The sequence below is a fragment of the Rana temporaria genome, chromosome 1, assembly GCF_905171775.1.
Source record: "Rana temporaria chromosome 1, aRanTem1.1, whole genome shotgun sequence".
Lineage (NCBI taxonomy): Eukaryota > Metazoa > Chordata > Amphibia > Anura > Ranidae > Rana > Rana temporaria.
In genome coordinates, this window is record NC_053489.1 from 656358593 (window position 1) to 656371886 (window position 13294).

General features: G+C 50.5%; 1 protein-coding gene across 2 annotated transcripts in view; it reads right to left on the bottom strand.

The window, feature by feature from the left end:
• The window catches only part of SLC4A11 (solute carrier family 4 member 11), a 253703-nt gene extending 250047 nt beyond the window's left edge, over positions 1-3656 (bottom strand). For both annotated transcript variants that reach the window (XM_040335512.1, XM_040335511.1), the window contains exon 1: positions 3506-3656. In XM_040335512.1, coding sequence (XP_040191446.1) covers positions 3506-3542 — 37 coding nt within the window. In that variant the 5' untranslated portion in view covers positions 3543-3656. The remainder of the gene's footprint in view (positions 1-3505) is intronic.
• Between the last annotated feature and the right edge of the window lie 9638 nt (positions 3657-13294).

Below are 13294 nucleotides of genomic sequence, written 5' to 3' on the forward strand. Positions count from 1 at the left end.
GGGGGGTATATAGGGGCCCATTCTTCTCCTTATTAACTACAGTCTGATAAAACTCCAACAATAATAAAAATGTAACAAAAAAGGTCCACACAGGTATATGCATGCTGTAAGGTGATATATGTGCAGGAACACCAGTAAACCGTTATTGTTATCTGCAGGCTTGGAGAAAGAACCGGTTCATCCTGGTCCTCCACTGATCTCCTCAGACCCATCCACATGGGATGTTCTAAACCTTTAAGAGACACTGCAAGTGATCAATTCCTTTAAAATCAAAGATTTAAAAGGATACCATTATGTATGTATACCCCTCTGTTTATACCCAATTCCAGAACACACACACAGTACACATCTATTACCAGTATGAAGCTATACTGGTAATAATGGATGTGTACAGTATACACCCTTCTGTTTACATCCTAGTCCAGTACCCCTCCGGCATATAGATACACCGGCGTTGTATATACATGTTTACCTCCCCCCGTCCCGTTATATCTCTTCCCAACATTATGGTATCCTCCTCTGCATTTACACCATCCCAGAAGACCGCTCATGGTACATTCCTGTACCCCTCCAGCATGTAAAGCCCCCCCCCCCTCCGGTGCTCACTCATTGTGTACACACAGTGCTGATGACTGTGCACACATACATAGAGCGATGCGCATGCTCGGGGTTGTTTGGTAAGGAGGTGCACACAGCAGGAGAAGAACGTCCAGAGATCAGTAATACAGAGAGAAGCCCAGAGCACTAGGAAGAGCACTAGAAGACCATGTCTGAGGAGGTCCATCGCCTGGTATGGCTAATCTCTGCTACTCCATGACATGGTACTGGCTGAGCCACACCGCCCATAGCAAATACATTTATGATACCAATCAGGTGCCTTATACCGACCCTATGCCCAGTGCCCCGTACTTTCTACATCACCCCCCATACTGTCCCCATCCCCGGTGCCCCATACTGTCCCGCACTGTCCCCATCCCCGGTGCCCCATACCGTCCTGTACGGTGCCCCATACCGTCCCGTACTGTCCCCATCCCCGGTGCCCTGTACCATCCCCCATACTGTCCCCATCCCCGGTGCCCCATACCGTCCTGTACAGTCCCCCATACTGTCCCGTACTGTCCCCATCCCCGGTGCCCCATACCGTTCTGTACAGTCCCCCATACTGTCCCGTACTGTCCCCATCCCCGGTGCCCCATACCGTCCTGTACGGTCCCCCATACTGTCCCCATCCCCAGTGCCCTGTACCATTCCAAGTGCCCCGTACTGTACCCCCTCCCCAGTGCCCCATACTTTCTACATCACCAGTGCCCCGTACCATCCCCAGTGCCCCGTAACATTCCAAGAGCCCCATACTTTCTATATCACCAGTACTCCGTACCATTCAAAGTGCCCTGTGCTTTCTAGATAACCAGTGCCCCGTACCATCCCCAGTGCCCCGTACAGTCCCAAGTGTTCCCTACCGTCCATATCACAAGTGCCTCATACCATCCCCATCTCCCCGTACTTTCCATATCCCCAGTGCCCCATACTGTCCCCATCCCCGGTGCCCCGTACTGTCCCCATCCCCGGTGCCCCGTACTGTCCCCATCCCCGGTGCCCCGTACTGTCCCCATCCCCGTACTGTCCCCATACTGTCCAGATCACTAGTTCCCCCGTTCCATTCCAAGTGCCCCATCCCCAGTGTCCCGTACCATCCCCAGTGCCCCGTACTTTCTACATCCCCAGCGCCCCGTACTTTCTACATCCCCAGTGCTCCGTACCATTCCAAGTGCCCCGTACTTTTCATATCCCCAGTGCCCCATACAGTCCCAAGTGTTCCCTACCGTCCATATCACAAGTCCCTCATACCATCCCCATCCCCAGTGCCCCATACTTTCCAAATCCCCAGTGCCCTGTACAGTCCCAAGTGTTCCCTACCGTCCATATCACAAGTCCCTCATACCATCCCCATCGCCCCGTACTTTCTAGATCACTAGTTCCCCGTTCCATCCCAAGTGCCCCGTACTGTACCCCATCCCCAGTGCCATCCCCAGTGCCCCATACTTTCCAAATCCCCAGTGCCCTGTACAGTCCCAAGTGTTCCCTACCGTCCATATCACAAGTCCCTCATACCATCCCCATCGCCCCGTACTTTCTAGATCACTAGTTCCCCGTTCCATCCCAAGTGCCCCGTACTGTACCCCATCCCCAGTGCCTCAAACCATCCCCAGTGCCCCGTACCATCACCATCCCCAGTGCCCCATACTTTCTAGATCCCCAGTGCCCTGTAAATGTCCCTATTGCCATGTACCATCCCCAGTGCCTTATACCAGTCATCCCACCAATGCCACCACTGTCTGACCACCAATCACTGGTCCGGCAATACATATGTCCTGTGTGTGATCCGCTCAACTCTCCCCATACACACTCAGGTCTCCACATCACAGACATGTTACTGGTTACATGACTCCCACAGTCCTCTGCACTGACCTGTATCTCCCGACCCCCCATTCTCTGGCTGTGCATGGTCAAGTGGGGGGGGGGGGGTAATAATACACAGAACACACAACCCTTATACAATGTATGAACACAGGACAGGAGAACCACCTACACACAGCAACCACCTGTACATACATGGAGGTACGACTCCTGTGAGCGACCGACACTCAGCTCCATCCTGTGTATATCATAGAGTATGGAGAGCAGTCAGTAGTGGATGGGAAGAGGGCAGTGCTTTACAATTGGAGAAGAATGTGATGACAGAGCAATAAGTAGGCATGGAGGCAAAGTTATCAGTATATAATTAGAGGGGAGCGCAGGGGGCACGGTGTGGAGCGCAGGGGGCACGGTGTGGAGAGCAGGGGGCACGGTGTGTGGAGAGCAGGGGGCACGGTGTGTGGAGAGCAGGGGGCACGGTGTGTGGAGCGCAGGGGGCACGGTGTGTGGAGCGCAGGGGGCACGGTGTGTGGAGCGCAGGGGGCACGGTGTGTGGAGCGCAGGGGGCACGGTGTGTGGAGCGCAGGGGGCACGGTGTGTGGAGCGCAGGGGGCACGGTGTGTGGAGCGCAGGGGGCACGGTGTGTGGAGCGCAGGGGGCACGGTGTGTGGAGCGCAGGGGGCACGGTGTGTGGAGCGCAGGGGGCACGGTGTAGTAGCTGAGGAGGGTGCAATATATAATTGGAAGGTAGTGCAGTGGGCAGCACATGAAGAGTGCAGTGTATAGTACTGGAGTGCAGTGTATGGAGAGTGCAGTGTATGGAGAGTGCAGTGTATGGAGAGTGCAGTGTATGGAGAGTGCAGTGTATGGAGAGTGCAGTGTATGGAGAGTGCAGTGTATGGAGAGTGCAGTGTATGGAGGGTGCAGTGTATGGAGGGTGCAGTGTATGGAGGGTGCAGTGTGTGTGTATTGCAGGGCCGGGTGATGATGCAACAAAAGTAATGTAATGTAGTGTAATGTAGTGTGATGTGCAGTGAGGGGCCCGGGGCCCCGGTCCGGATGTAGGATGGGGGGGGGGAGGAGAACTTACCGCATGGTTGAAGGTGGAAGACTCTCCTCGCCGCCATCTCTGTTCTTTCTGTCACCCCATCACCTCAGCACACCACACTCCTCTCTTCTCCTCACTCGGATGAGTTGAAGTTTCTTTTCTGAGGAGGATCAGCACAGTGAGCGGCGCCTGGACTGGGAGGAGGAGGAGGACACACCCCCCGCCCCGCCCACCGACTCCGTCCTCCTCCACACACAGAGAGAGAGAGACCCGGAACATGAGGGAGATGTACGGGGCACCACCGGGGGGGAGAGACACTGCGCCCCACAGGGGAGAGGGGGACACTGCGCCCCACAGAGGAGAGGGGGACACTGCACCCCACAGAGGAGAGGGGACACTGCACCCCACAGAGGAGAGGGGACACTGCACCCCACAGAAGAGAGGGGACACTGCACCCCACAGAGGAGAGGGGACACTGCACCCCACACGGGAGAGGCGGACACTGCACCCCACACGGGAGAGGGGGACACTGCACCCCACAGGGGAGAGGGGACACTGCGCCCCACAGGGGAGAGGGGGACACTGCGCCCCACAGAGGAGAGGGGGACACTGCGCCCCACAGAGGAGAGGGGGACACTGCACCCCACAGAAGAGAGGGGACACTGCACCCCACAAAGGAGAGGGGACTCTGCACCCCACAGAAGAGAGGGGACACTGCACCCCACAGAGGAGAGGGGACACTGCACCCCACACGGGAGAGGCGGACACTGCACCCCACACGGGAGAGGGGGACACTGCACCCCACAGGGGAGAGGGGACACTGCACCCCACAGAGGAGAGGGGACACTGCACCCCACAGAGGAGAGGGGACACTGTCCGCGCCCCACAGAAGAGAGGGGACACTGCACCCCACAGAAGAGAGGGGGACACTGCACCCCACAAAGGAGAGGGGGACACTGCACCCCACAGAGGAGAGGGGGACACTGCACCCCACAGAGGAGAGGGGGACACTGCACCCCACAGAGGAGAGGGGACACTGCACCCCACAGAGGAGAGGGGGACACTGCACCCCACAAAGGAGAGGGGGACACTGCACCCCACAAAGGAGAGGGGGACACTGCACCCCACAGAGGAGAGGGGACACTGCACCCCACAGAGGAGAGGGGACACTGCACCCCACAGAGGAGAGGGGACACTATACCCCACAGAGGAGACACTGCACCCCACAGAGGAGAGGAGACACTGCACCCCACATGAGAGGAGACACTGCACCCCACAGAGGAGAGGGGGACACTGCACCCCACAGAGGAGAGGGGGACACTGCACCCCACAGAGGAGAGGGGGACACTGCGCCCCACAGAGGAGAGGGGGACACTGCGCCCCACAGAGGAGAGGGGACACTGCACCCCACAGAGGAGAGGGGACACTGCACCCCACAGAGGAGAGGGGACACTGCACCCCACAGAGGAGAGGGGACACTGCACCCCACAGAGGAGAGGGGACACTGCACCCCACAGAGGAGAGGGGGACACTGCACCCCACAGAAGAGAGGGGACACTGCACCCCACAGAGGAGAGGGGACACTGCACCCCACAGAGGAGAGGGGGACACTATACCCCACAGAAGAGAGGGGACACTGCACCCCACAGAGGAGAGGGGACACTGTCCGCGCCCCACAGAAGAGAGGGGACACTGCACCCCACAGAAGAGAGGGGGACACTGCACCCCACAGAGGAGAGGGGACACTGCACCCCACAGAGGAGAGGGGACACTGTACCCCACAGAACAGTCCATCCCTGGTCAGCAGCGGCGCTCGGAAAAAAATGGTCCCTGCTCGGCGGCACTCGGGGCTAGTAATTGTATAAGTCATGGCTGGGACTCGGGGGCTCCAGCCTCCCCAGCCCACCCCTAACAACGCCCCTGCTTGATGGTCTAAAGTTCAGAGAACTTTTGTGTTAGGGCTCTTTCACACGGAGCGGATCCGTATTGATCCGCTCCGTTAATCCCCGCTGAGCTGTCGGCGGACAGGGCGGTCCCCGCACACTGTGCAGAGACCGCCCTGTCTCTCCTCCGCTCTCCCCTATGGGGAATCGGATGAACACGGACCGTGTGTCCGTATTCATCCAATCCGTTCCGCCGGACGGAAGAAAAATAGGGATCTTTGCGGACGCGGATGGTCGCGGACGTTAGTGGATGCATCATCCGCTAACGTCTGCAATCCCATAGGGATACATTACAAGTCCGTAAACGGACTTGTAATAAACGGACCGTTTGTCCATACGTGTGAAAGGGCCCTAACCGTGTGTATGCAAGCCAAGCTTGAGCGGAATTCCGTTGGAAAAACCATCCAAGGTTTTTCAGCTGGGAAATCTGATTGTGTGTACGCGGCATTAGGAGCATTCTACCTGCTGGAAATTGTTAAGGAAATTATTTTGGAGCTCTTCCTACAATAAATGTGCTTTAGCCTGTCAGTCCATGAATGCAGGCAGGAGATAGGATCTATTGATAGTAACGAATGTTTGACACAATGTGTCACTTCTAGAGAAATGTATCTCTTTTATAATGAACACAAATCCACTGAGGTGTGGGCTGTATGTCAAAAAACACACAATTCAAAATTATGATTTTTTTTTTATTATTTTTTTTTTTACTAGTAATGGCGGCGATCTGCGTTTTTTATTGGGACTGCGATATTGCGACGGACGTATCGGACACTTTTGACACAAATTTGGGACCATTCACATTTATACAGCGATCAGTGCTATAAAAATGCACTAATTACCGTATAAATGTGACTGGCAGTAAAGGGGTTAACACTAGGGGGTGAGGAAGGGGTTAAATGTGTATCCTGGGTGTGTTCTAACTGTGTGGGGGGAGGGGGGTGACTGGGGGAGGTGACCGATGCTGTGTCCCTATGTACAAGGGACACAGATCGGTCTCCTCTCCTCTGACAGCACGTGGAGCTCTGTGTTTACACCCAGAGCTCCACGTCCCTGCTGTGTAACCGACGATCGCGTGTACCCGGCGGACATCGCGGCCGCCAGGTACACGCATCGGCTTCCCAGCGATGCGCCGGGACAGTGTTTACCCGCTGCGCGCCCCCCAGAGGCGCACGCGGGTAATGCACTTTAAATGACGTCCAGTTGGCACCTCAGAGCCGCGCTGTTGACGTCTTTTGTCAATAGCGTGGGTCTCAAGTGGTTAAAGAAGTGATACCAAACACACACACTGTATAATTTACATCGTCCCTTCTATTTCTGTACCTTTATACTAATCAATATCCAGCCGTCACATCACCCAGCTCTCTCCCAGCCTGTCTGCAGGAAAACATAAGCAGGAGGAGCTTCTAGTCCTCTGTTGCTGGTCACATGTTCAAAAAAGAAACCTTTGGAGTACCGAGTAAATATAAATAATTAAAGCAGTGGGGAAAAAAAAATAATAATTAAAAGTCAGCAGCTACAAACACTGTAGCTGCTGACTTTTAATAAGCACACTTACCTGTCAAGGGTGCCCGCGATGTCGGCCGCCCGAGGCCCATCCTTCCTCCGGATCGTGTGCCGGCCCCGCTTCACTGCCCATTTCCTACTGCGCATGCGCGAGTCGCACGGTGCTTTGTGAATGGGCGGCTGCCTTCTGGGACACACACAGGTCCCAGGAGACAGCGTGCCCCATTTCTCAGGAGGCAACGCGAGAAGGAGAAGAGATCACCACGGAATAGGAAGTGTCAGATTAGGACGATCTGCCTAGCAACAGCCATTTCTGGTAAGTATAAACATTTTTTTTTTTTGGGGGGGCATTTTTTGCTATTTTTTTATTTATTTTATTTTTTAGTGTGGACCTCTACTTTAACCACTTTGTATCTGGGCCATTGTAGTTTGAGAGCCAGGTGGCTCTGCAATGCCGGGAGGACGTCTATTGACGTCCTCAGCTCCTCTGGCCACTGGGGGGCACGTGCCCGCAACGTCACTGAGGTGCCGGTGCACGTGCCTGGCGGCCGCGATGTCTACCATGTACCCGCAATCAGCCGTTAAACAGCCAAGGATGTGGATCTGTGTGTGTAAACATAAAAATTAATTACAAAAAAGGGGGGTTGCCACCCGGGACCTTTGGGCCCTTTAATAATAATAATAATAAAAAAATAAATAAACCTCTGGGCCCTTTACTAAAAAAAAAATATATAAAAAATAAAATAAACATTTATAAAAAAAAAAAATAGGGTTGCCATCCAGGGCCCTGGGACCTCTGGGCCCTTTAAAAAAAAAAATATATATATATATATATATATATATATATATATATATATATATATATATATATATATATATATATATATAAACATTTATAAACAATAAAAAAGGGGGTTTGCCACATGGGGCCCTGGGAAATAAAGAAATAAAATATAAATATTTTTTTTTTTTTATATATAAAAAAAAGGGGGGTTGCCATCCGGGCCCCTTACAGGTGTACTGCCTGTACCCCCCTGATGGCGGCCCTGGTTGGGTATCTCCCTGATCGTTCTTCAACATGAAAAAATGAAGGATCAGAGGCCCTTGTGATCATCTACGGTCAGTGCAGGGGACATTACGGGACCAAATTAATAATATAACGCGGCGGCAGCTGCAGCGTAAGGGGATCCCGTTCATTAACGCAGCAGAACTGATATAGATGGAAAAGATAGCAGCAGCAGCTCAACATCTTATACAGCAGATATGTCAGCGATCGTTGAGAGCCTCTCCTTCTATTCCGACACCTTCCATCACATCATACTCACCACGGCTAAATGGCCCATTTAATAGACTTGGCCGGTGATAAACCTGCAGTTTCAGACTCTTATCTGCCTTCCAGTTCCCAGGCTTATCAGGTTGGGGCGATAATTGTAGCACTTTGTCAATACGCGGCGCTCTGTTATGCCAACAAAGTCGAGTTATAATGGCTCTAGGGTTCACCCGTGTTTAGTAAACAGCCGGAGTAATCTGCGCCGTTTGGCTTCCATGGCGTTCTCACACCATTTATACAAATAGATCGGAATAGTTCATTGGTTGGATTTGTACACAGTAAAATCTTAATTTTTTTGCAATAAATTACATTTTTTGCGATACGGCACTGCATTTCTTTAACCACTTAAGTCCCGGACCATTTTGCCGGTCAAAGACCAGGCCACTTTTTGCGATTCGGCACTGCGTCACTTTAACTGACAATTGCGTGGTCGTGCGTCGCTGTGCCCAAACAACATCGATGACCCTTTTTTTCCCACAAACAGAGCTTTCTTTTGGTGGTATTTGATTACCTCTCTGCGGTTTTTATTTTTTGCGCTATAAACGACAATTTTGAAAAAAGACAAAAACAATATTTTTTTACTTTCTGCTTTAAAACATACCCAATAAATAAAAATTAAAAAAATTGAATTTCTTCATCAATTTAGGCCAATATAAATTCTGCTACAGAATAAGAATAAGCGTATATTGATTGGCTTGAGCAAAAGTTATAGGCCCGGATTCACAAAGACTTACGCCGACGTATCTAATGATACGCCGCATAAGTCCACGGATGCGCCGTCATATCTATGCGCTGTATTCTTGAAACCAGATACACCAGAATTCTGGCTCCATCCGACCAACGTAAGGCTCCATTCACACCTAGGCGTATTTACGCTCGATATGCTGGAGGGGAGAAATACCATTGCCCTCTATGGAGATGGTTCACATCTCCACGCCGAACGCCTGAAGCTCAAAACAAGTCCGGACCCTTTTTTTCAGGCGGCTTCGGCATAGGAGATGTGGACCTGGGGGTTCATGGGGGTTAAAATCGTGGCGTTTTGTCGCCGCAAATCGTGGTACAAAACGCCACAATTTGTCGCCCGTCGCAGTAAGCTACGCCGTTTGCGTAAGGCATACGTCCGGCGTAAAGTTAAAACCCCCAAAAATTGGTCTAAGTCACGTAGGGTATGGACGTCGGAACTGCCGTCGGATTTTAAGTCGTACGTGAATCGGGCTGGGCGTAGGTTACGTTCACGTCATAGGCATTGAGCCGACGTATCTTAGGGAGTAAATTCGACGTGATTCTGAGCATGCGAGCGCATGCAACGTTTGTCCGGCACTTCATTTACTTGGTGTCACGATTCATTTTAATACAACACGCCCACTACCTGCCTACTTTGAATTAGGCGGGCTTACGCCGGCCCATTTACGCTATGCCGCCGTAACTTAGGGAGCAAGTGCTTTGTGAATACTGGTCTTGCCTCTCTATGTTACGTCGGCGTAGCGCATATGAGCTGCGCTATGCCCGCTCAAATATACGCCAGTCTACCTGAATCCGGCTACTAGTCTCTACAAACGATGGGGTAGGTTTGTGGACTTTTTTCTACTAGTAATGGCGGCGATCAGCATTTTTTTTTATTTTTTTTATTTTAGCGGGAGTGCGACATTGTGGCGGACAAATCTGACACCAGGGCTGCATTCAAGGGGTTGTAAAGACACAAATATTTTCCTCTTAATTTAAAGTCTGACAGTAGCTGATAAAGTAAAAAGTAATGTTTTGCATTATAACTAGTTTGATACCTGTTGAAATCGAGCTGTTTTATTCACCTCCGTCACCCCTGAATCATTATTCTCACTGACTTCCTGGTTTGCGGTGCGCATTCATTCTTGCTACATCACGGCCTAATGGGAACTACAGTTCCCATTAGGCTTAGCCTCCATGCCTGTGAGGGATAAGAGAGCATCTTCACGCAGGGCTGTAGTCATAGGGAGGGGGTGAGCACATTCTGCTTTCCACCATGCAAAACAGCTCAGGTGCTGGTGGTAAGCAAGAAGAGGAGAGACAGGAAATGGCATTTTCAAACCTGGATTACTGTATTTTGGAGGTCAAAAGGAAAAACGAGGTAAGTGATATTTAAATGCTCTAGCTTACAGCAATCGATTGATCTAATAAAAAACAAACCTTTAGTGTTCCATTCACACCACAGCGTTTTAAATCACGGGCAGATTTTACGCGGATCTGCCTTTGATTTGACAGCGCTGAGATGTGAACGACAAAATGTGGGACTTGGATTTGAGATGCCATTCATTTGAATGGCATCTCAAATCACCGAGTGGCTCTTCAGCGATTGTCACACGACAAAATGTGCTGCAATCGCAGGATGCATGCAGCTCCTGAACTATTTTTGGGCGACATGCGTCCTGCGATGTTGGTTGACGCGATTGCAGCACGCTTTATCACTCGGCAGATCCACACAGCGATTTGAGGTGCCATTCAAATGAATGCCATCTCAAATGTGAGTCCCGCGTTTTTTCATTCACACCTCAGCGCTGTCAAATCACGGGCAGATCCGCGGCATATCTGCCCGCAATTTAAATTGCTGTAGTGTGAATGCAGCCTTAAAGAGGAAGTAAACCCTAAATAAAAAAATAAAAAACCCTGCAAGACAAAATCATGCACAGCATACTAGCCCCCGCAGCGGTCCTCGGAAACGTCCTCTGTCGCCGCCATGATACCCGGAGTGACTTCCGAGTATCGCTTCTTTAGCGCTGTGAGTGGCCGAAGCAGGAATGACGTCACTCCCGCACATGCACGCGTCAGCCGCCACTAACGGCATGACGCCGTTAGTAGCGGAACATCGCGCTGTCTTCCTTGGAAATATCTCCTAAACCGTGTAGGTTAATGAGATATTTTTTGGACCTACAGGTAAGCCTTAATCTAGGCTTATCTGTAGGTCAAAGTGGTCTGTAAAGCCTCGTACACACGATCAGTCCATCTGATGAAAACGGTCTGAAGGACAGTTGTCCTAGGTTAACTGATGAAGCTGACTGATGGTCCGTCGCGCCCACACACCATCAGTTAAAAAAACGACCGTGTCAGAACGCGGTGACGTAAAACACAACGACGTGCTGAAGAAAACAAAGTTCAATGCTTCCAAGCATCCGTCGACTTGATTCTGAGCATGCGCGGGTTTTTAACCGATGCTTTTGCATACTAACGATCGGTTAGCAATCCATCGGTTAAATTTTAAAGCAAGTTGGCTTTTTTTAACCGAAGGTTAAATAACCTATGGCGCCCACACATGATCGGTTTGGACCGATGAAAACGGTCCATCAGACCGTTTTCAACGGTTTAACCTATCGCGTGTACGAGGCTTAAGGGTTTAATTACACTTTTTGAGGACCAGTGACGCCAATACAGTGATCAGTGATAAACAAAATGCACTGTCACTGTATCAATGGCACTGGCGGGGAAAGGGTTATCACCAGGGGTGATCCTAGGGGGAGCTTTCTAACTGTGGGGGGGAGGTGTGCTTTGACAGTAAGAAGAGATCCGTTTTCCTGCTTGGCAGAAGCACGGGATCTCTGTCTTTCTTACTAGCAGAACGACGATCTGCCTTGTTTACATAGGCAGACCGCCGTTTTGCCTCTCTCATAAAATAATAAAGATTGGATTTCAAATATGTATTTATATGCCAATTTCTAACAGTTTATTAACATATAAAAATGTTTTGAACACGTGACCAGTAGCAGAGGACTAGAAGCTCCTCCTGCTTATGTTTCCCTGCAGACAGACTGGGGAAGAGCTGGGGTAGAATGGGAAACAGAAGCAGGCAAGACAGGGAGGGGGATCGGTGTCGGGGAAGCAATCACAGGAACGATGCCCTGTGTCTGTGTCTCTTCCTGCAGTAGCTGAAAGCTGGCAAGAAGGGGAGACACTGGCTTTCAGCTGCTGCAGAGAGCCAAACATGGCATCCTTCTGTAATTGCCCCAACCGCACTCCCCCTGCTGTTTGGGCCCCCATGTGCCTGGGCCCCCTACAGGAGGGCTGGTTGACCCCCCCCCCTATCAGCAGCCCTGTACATTCCAGTTGGCGTTATGATTTGTAGGGCTTGTGTGGACAGGTCTCGGAAGCAAGAATACACAAAATACAACTTTTGGAGTGCATACATTCAAAAAAATGCCTCCTGTCCAGTATATGATGCATATGTGATACGACATGAGCTTTTATTGAGATTTTGATGTGTTTGAACAGAAAGTGTGATCTGTAAAAAAAACAAAGTAAAGTCACTGTGGATGAATGACCTCAAACACATCACACACGTGTGGTATATGCATTTATTTGCATTTACAATGTGCTCTGCTCTCATATGGTGCATTTGTGATGCATATGACAGGGTTTTATATTGGGCTTTTGATGTGTTTGAATGGCAGTTGTTGCCTATTAAAAAAAAAATACGGTCACTGAATGACATCAAACGCTTCACACATATTCAGTATACTGTATGTATCTCCTGCATTTCCTTTGCATTCACAATACTGTATGCTGTCATTGACAGCAATTCAACGAGAAAAGAAATGGGATGCCACGAAGTAGGACAAGGCTGTATCCTGAATATTTATCAATATAAAGTAAGCCCAGCCTTCACTACTCTGACTGGTTATTTATTTATTACACCGATCTAAGGGGCATTCTTCCCACTGATCACCAATGTAAGGAGCATTCTTCCCACTGATCACCAATGTAAGGAACATTCTTCTCACTGATCACCAATGTAAGGAGCATTCTTCCCACTGATCACCAATGTAAGGGACATTCTTCCCACTGATCACCAATGTAAGGAACATTCTTCCCACTGATCACCAATGTAAGGGACATTCTTCCCACTGATCACCAATGTAAGGAGAATTCTTCCCACTGATCACCAATGTAAGGAACATTCTTCTCACTGATCACCAATGTAAAGGACATTCTTCCCACTGATCACCAATGTAAGGAACATTCTTCCCACTGACCACCAATGTAAGGAGCATTCTTCCCACTGATCACCAATGTAAGGAACATTCTTCCCAC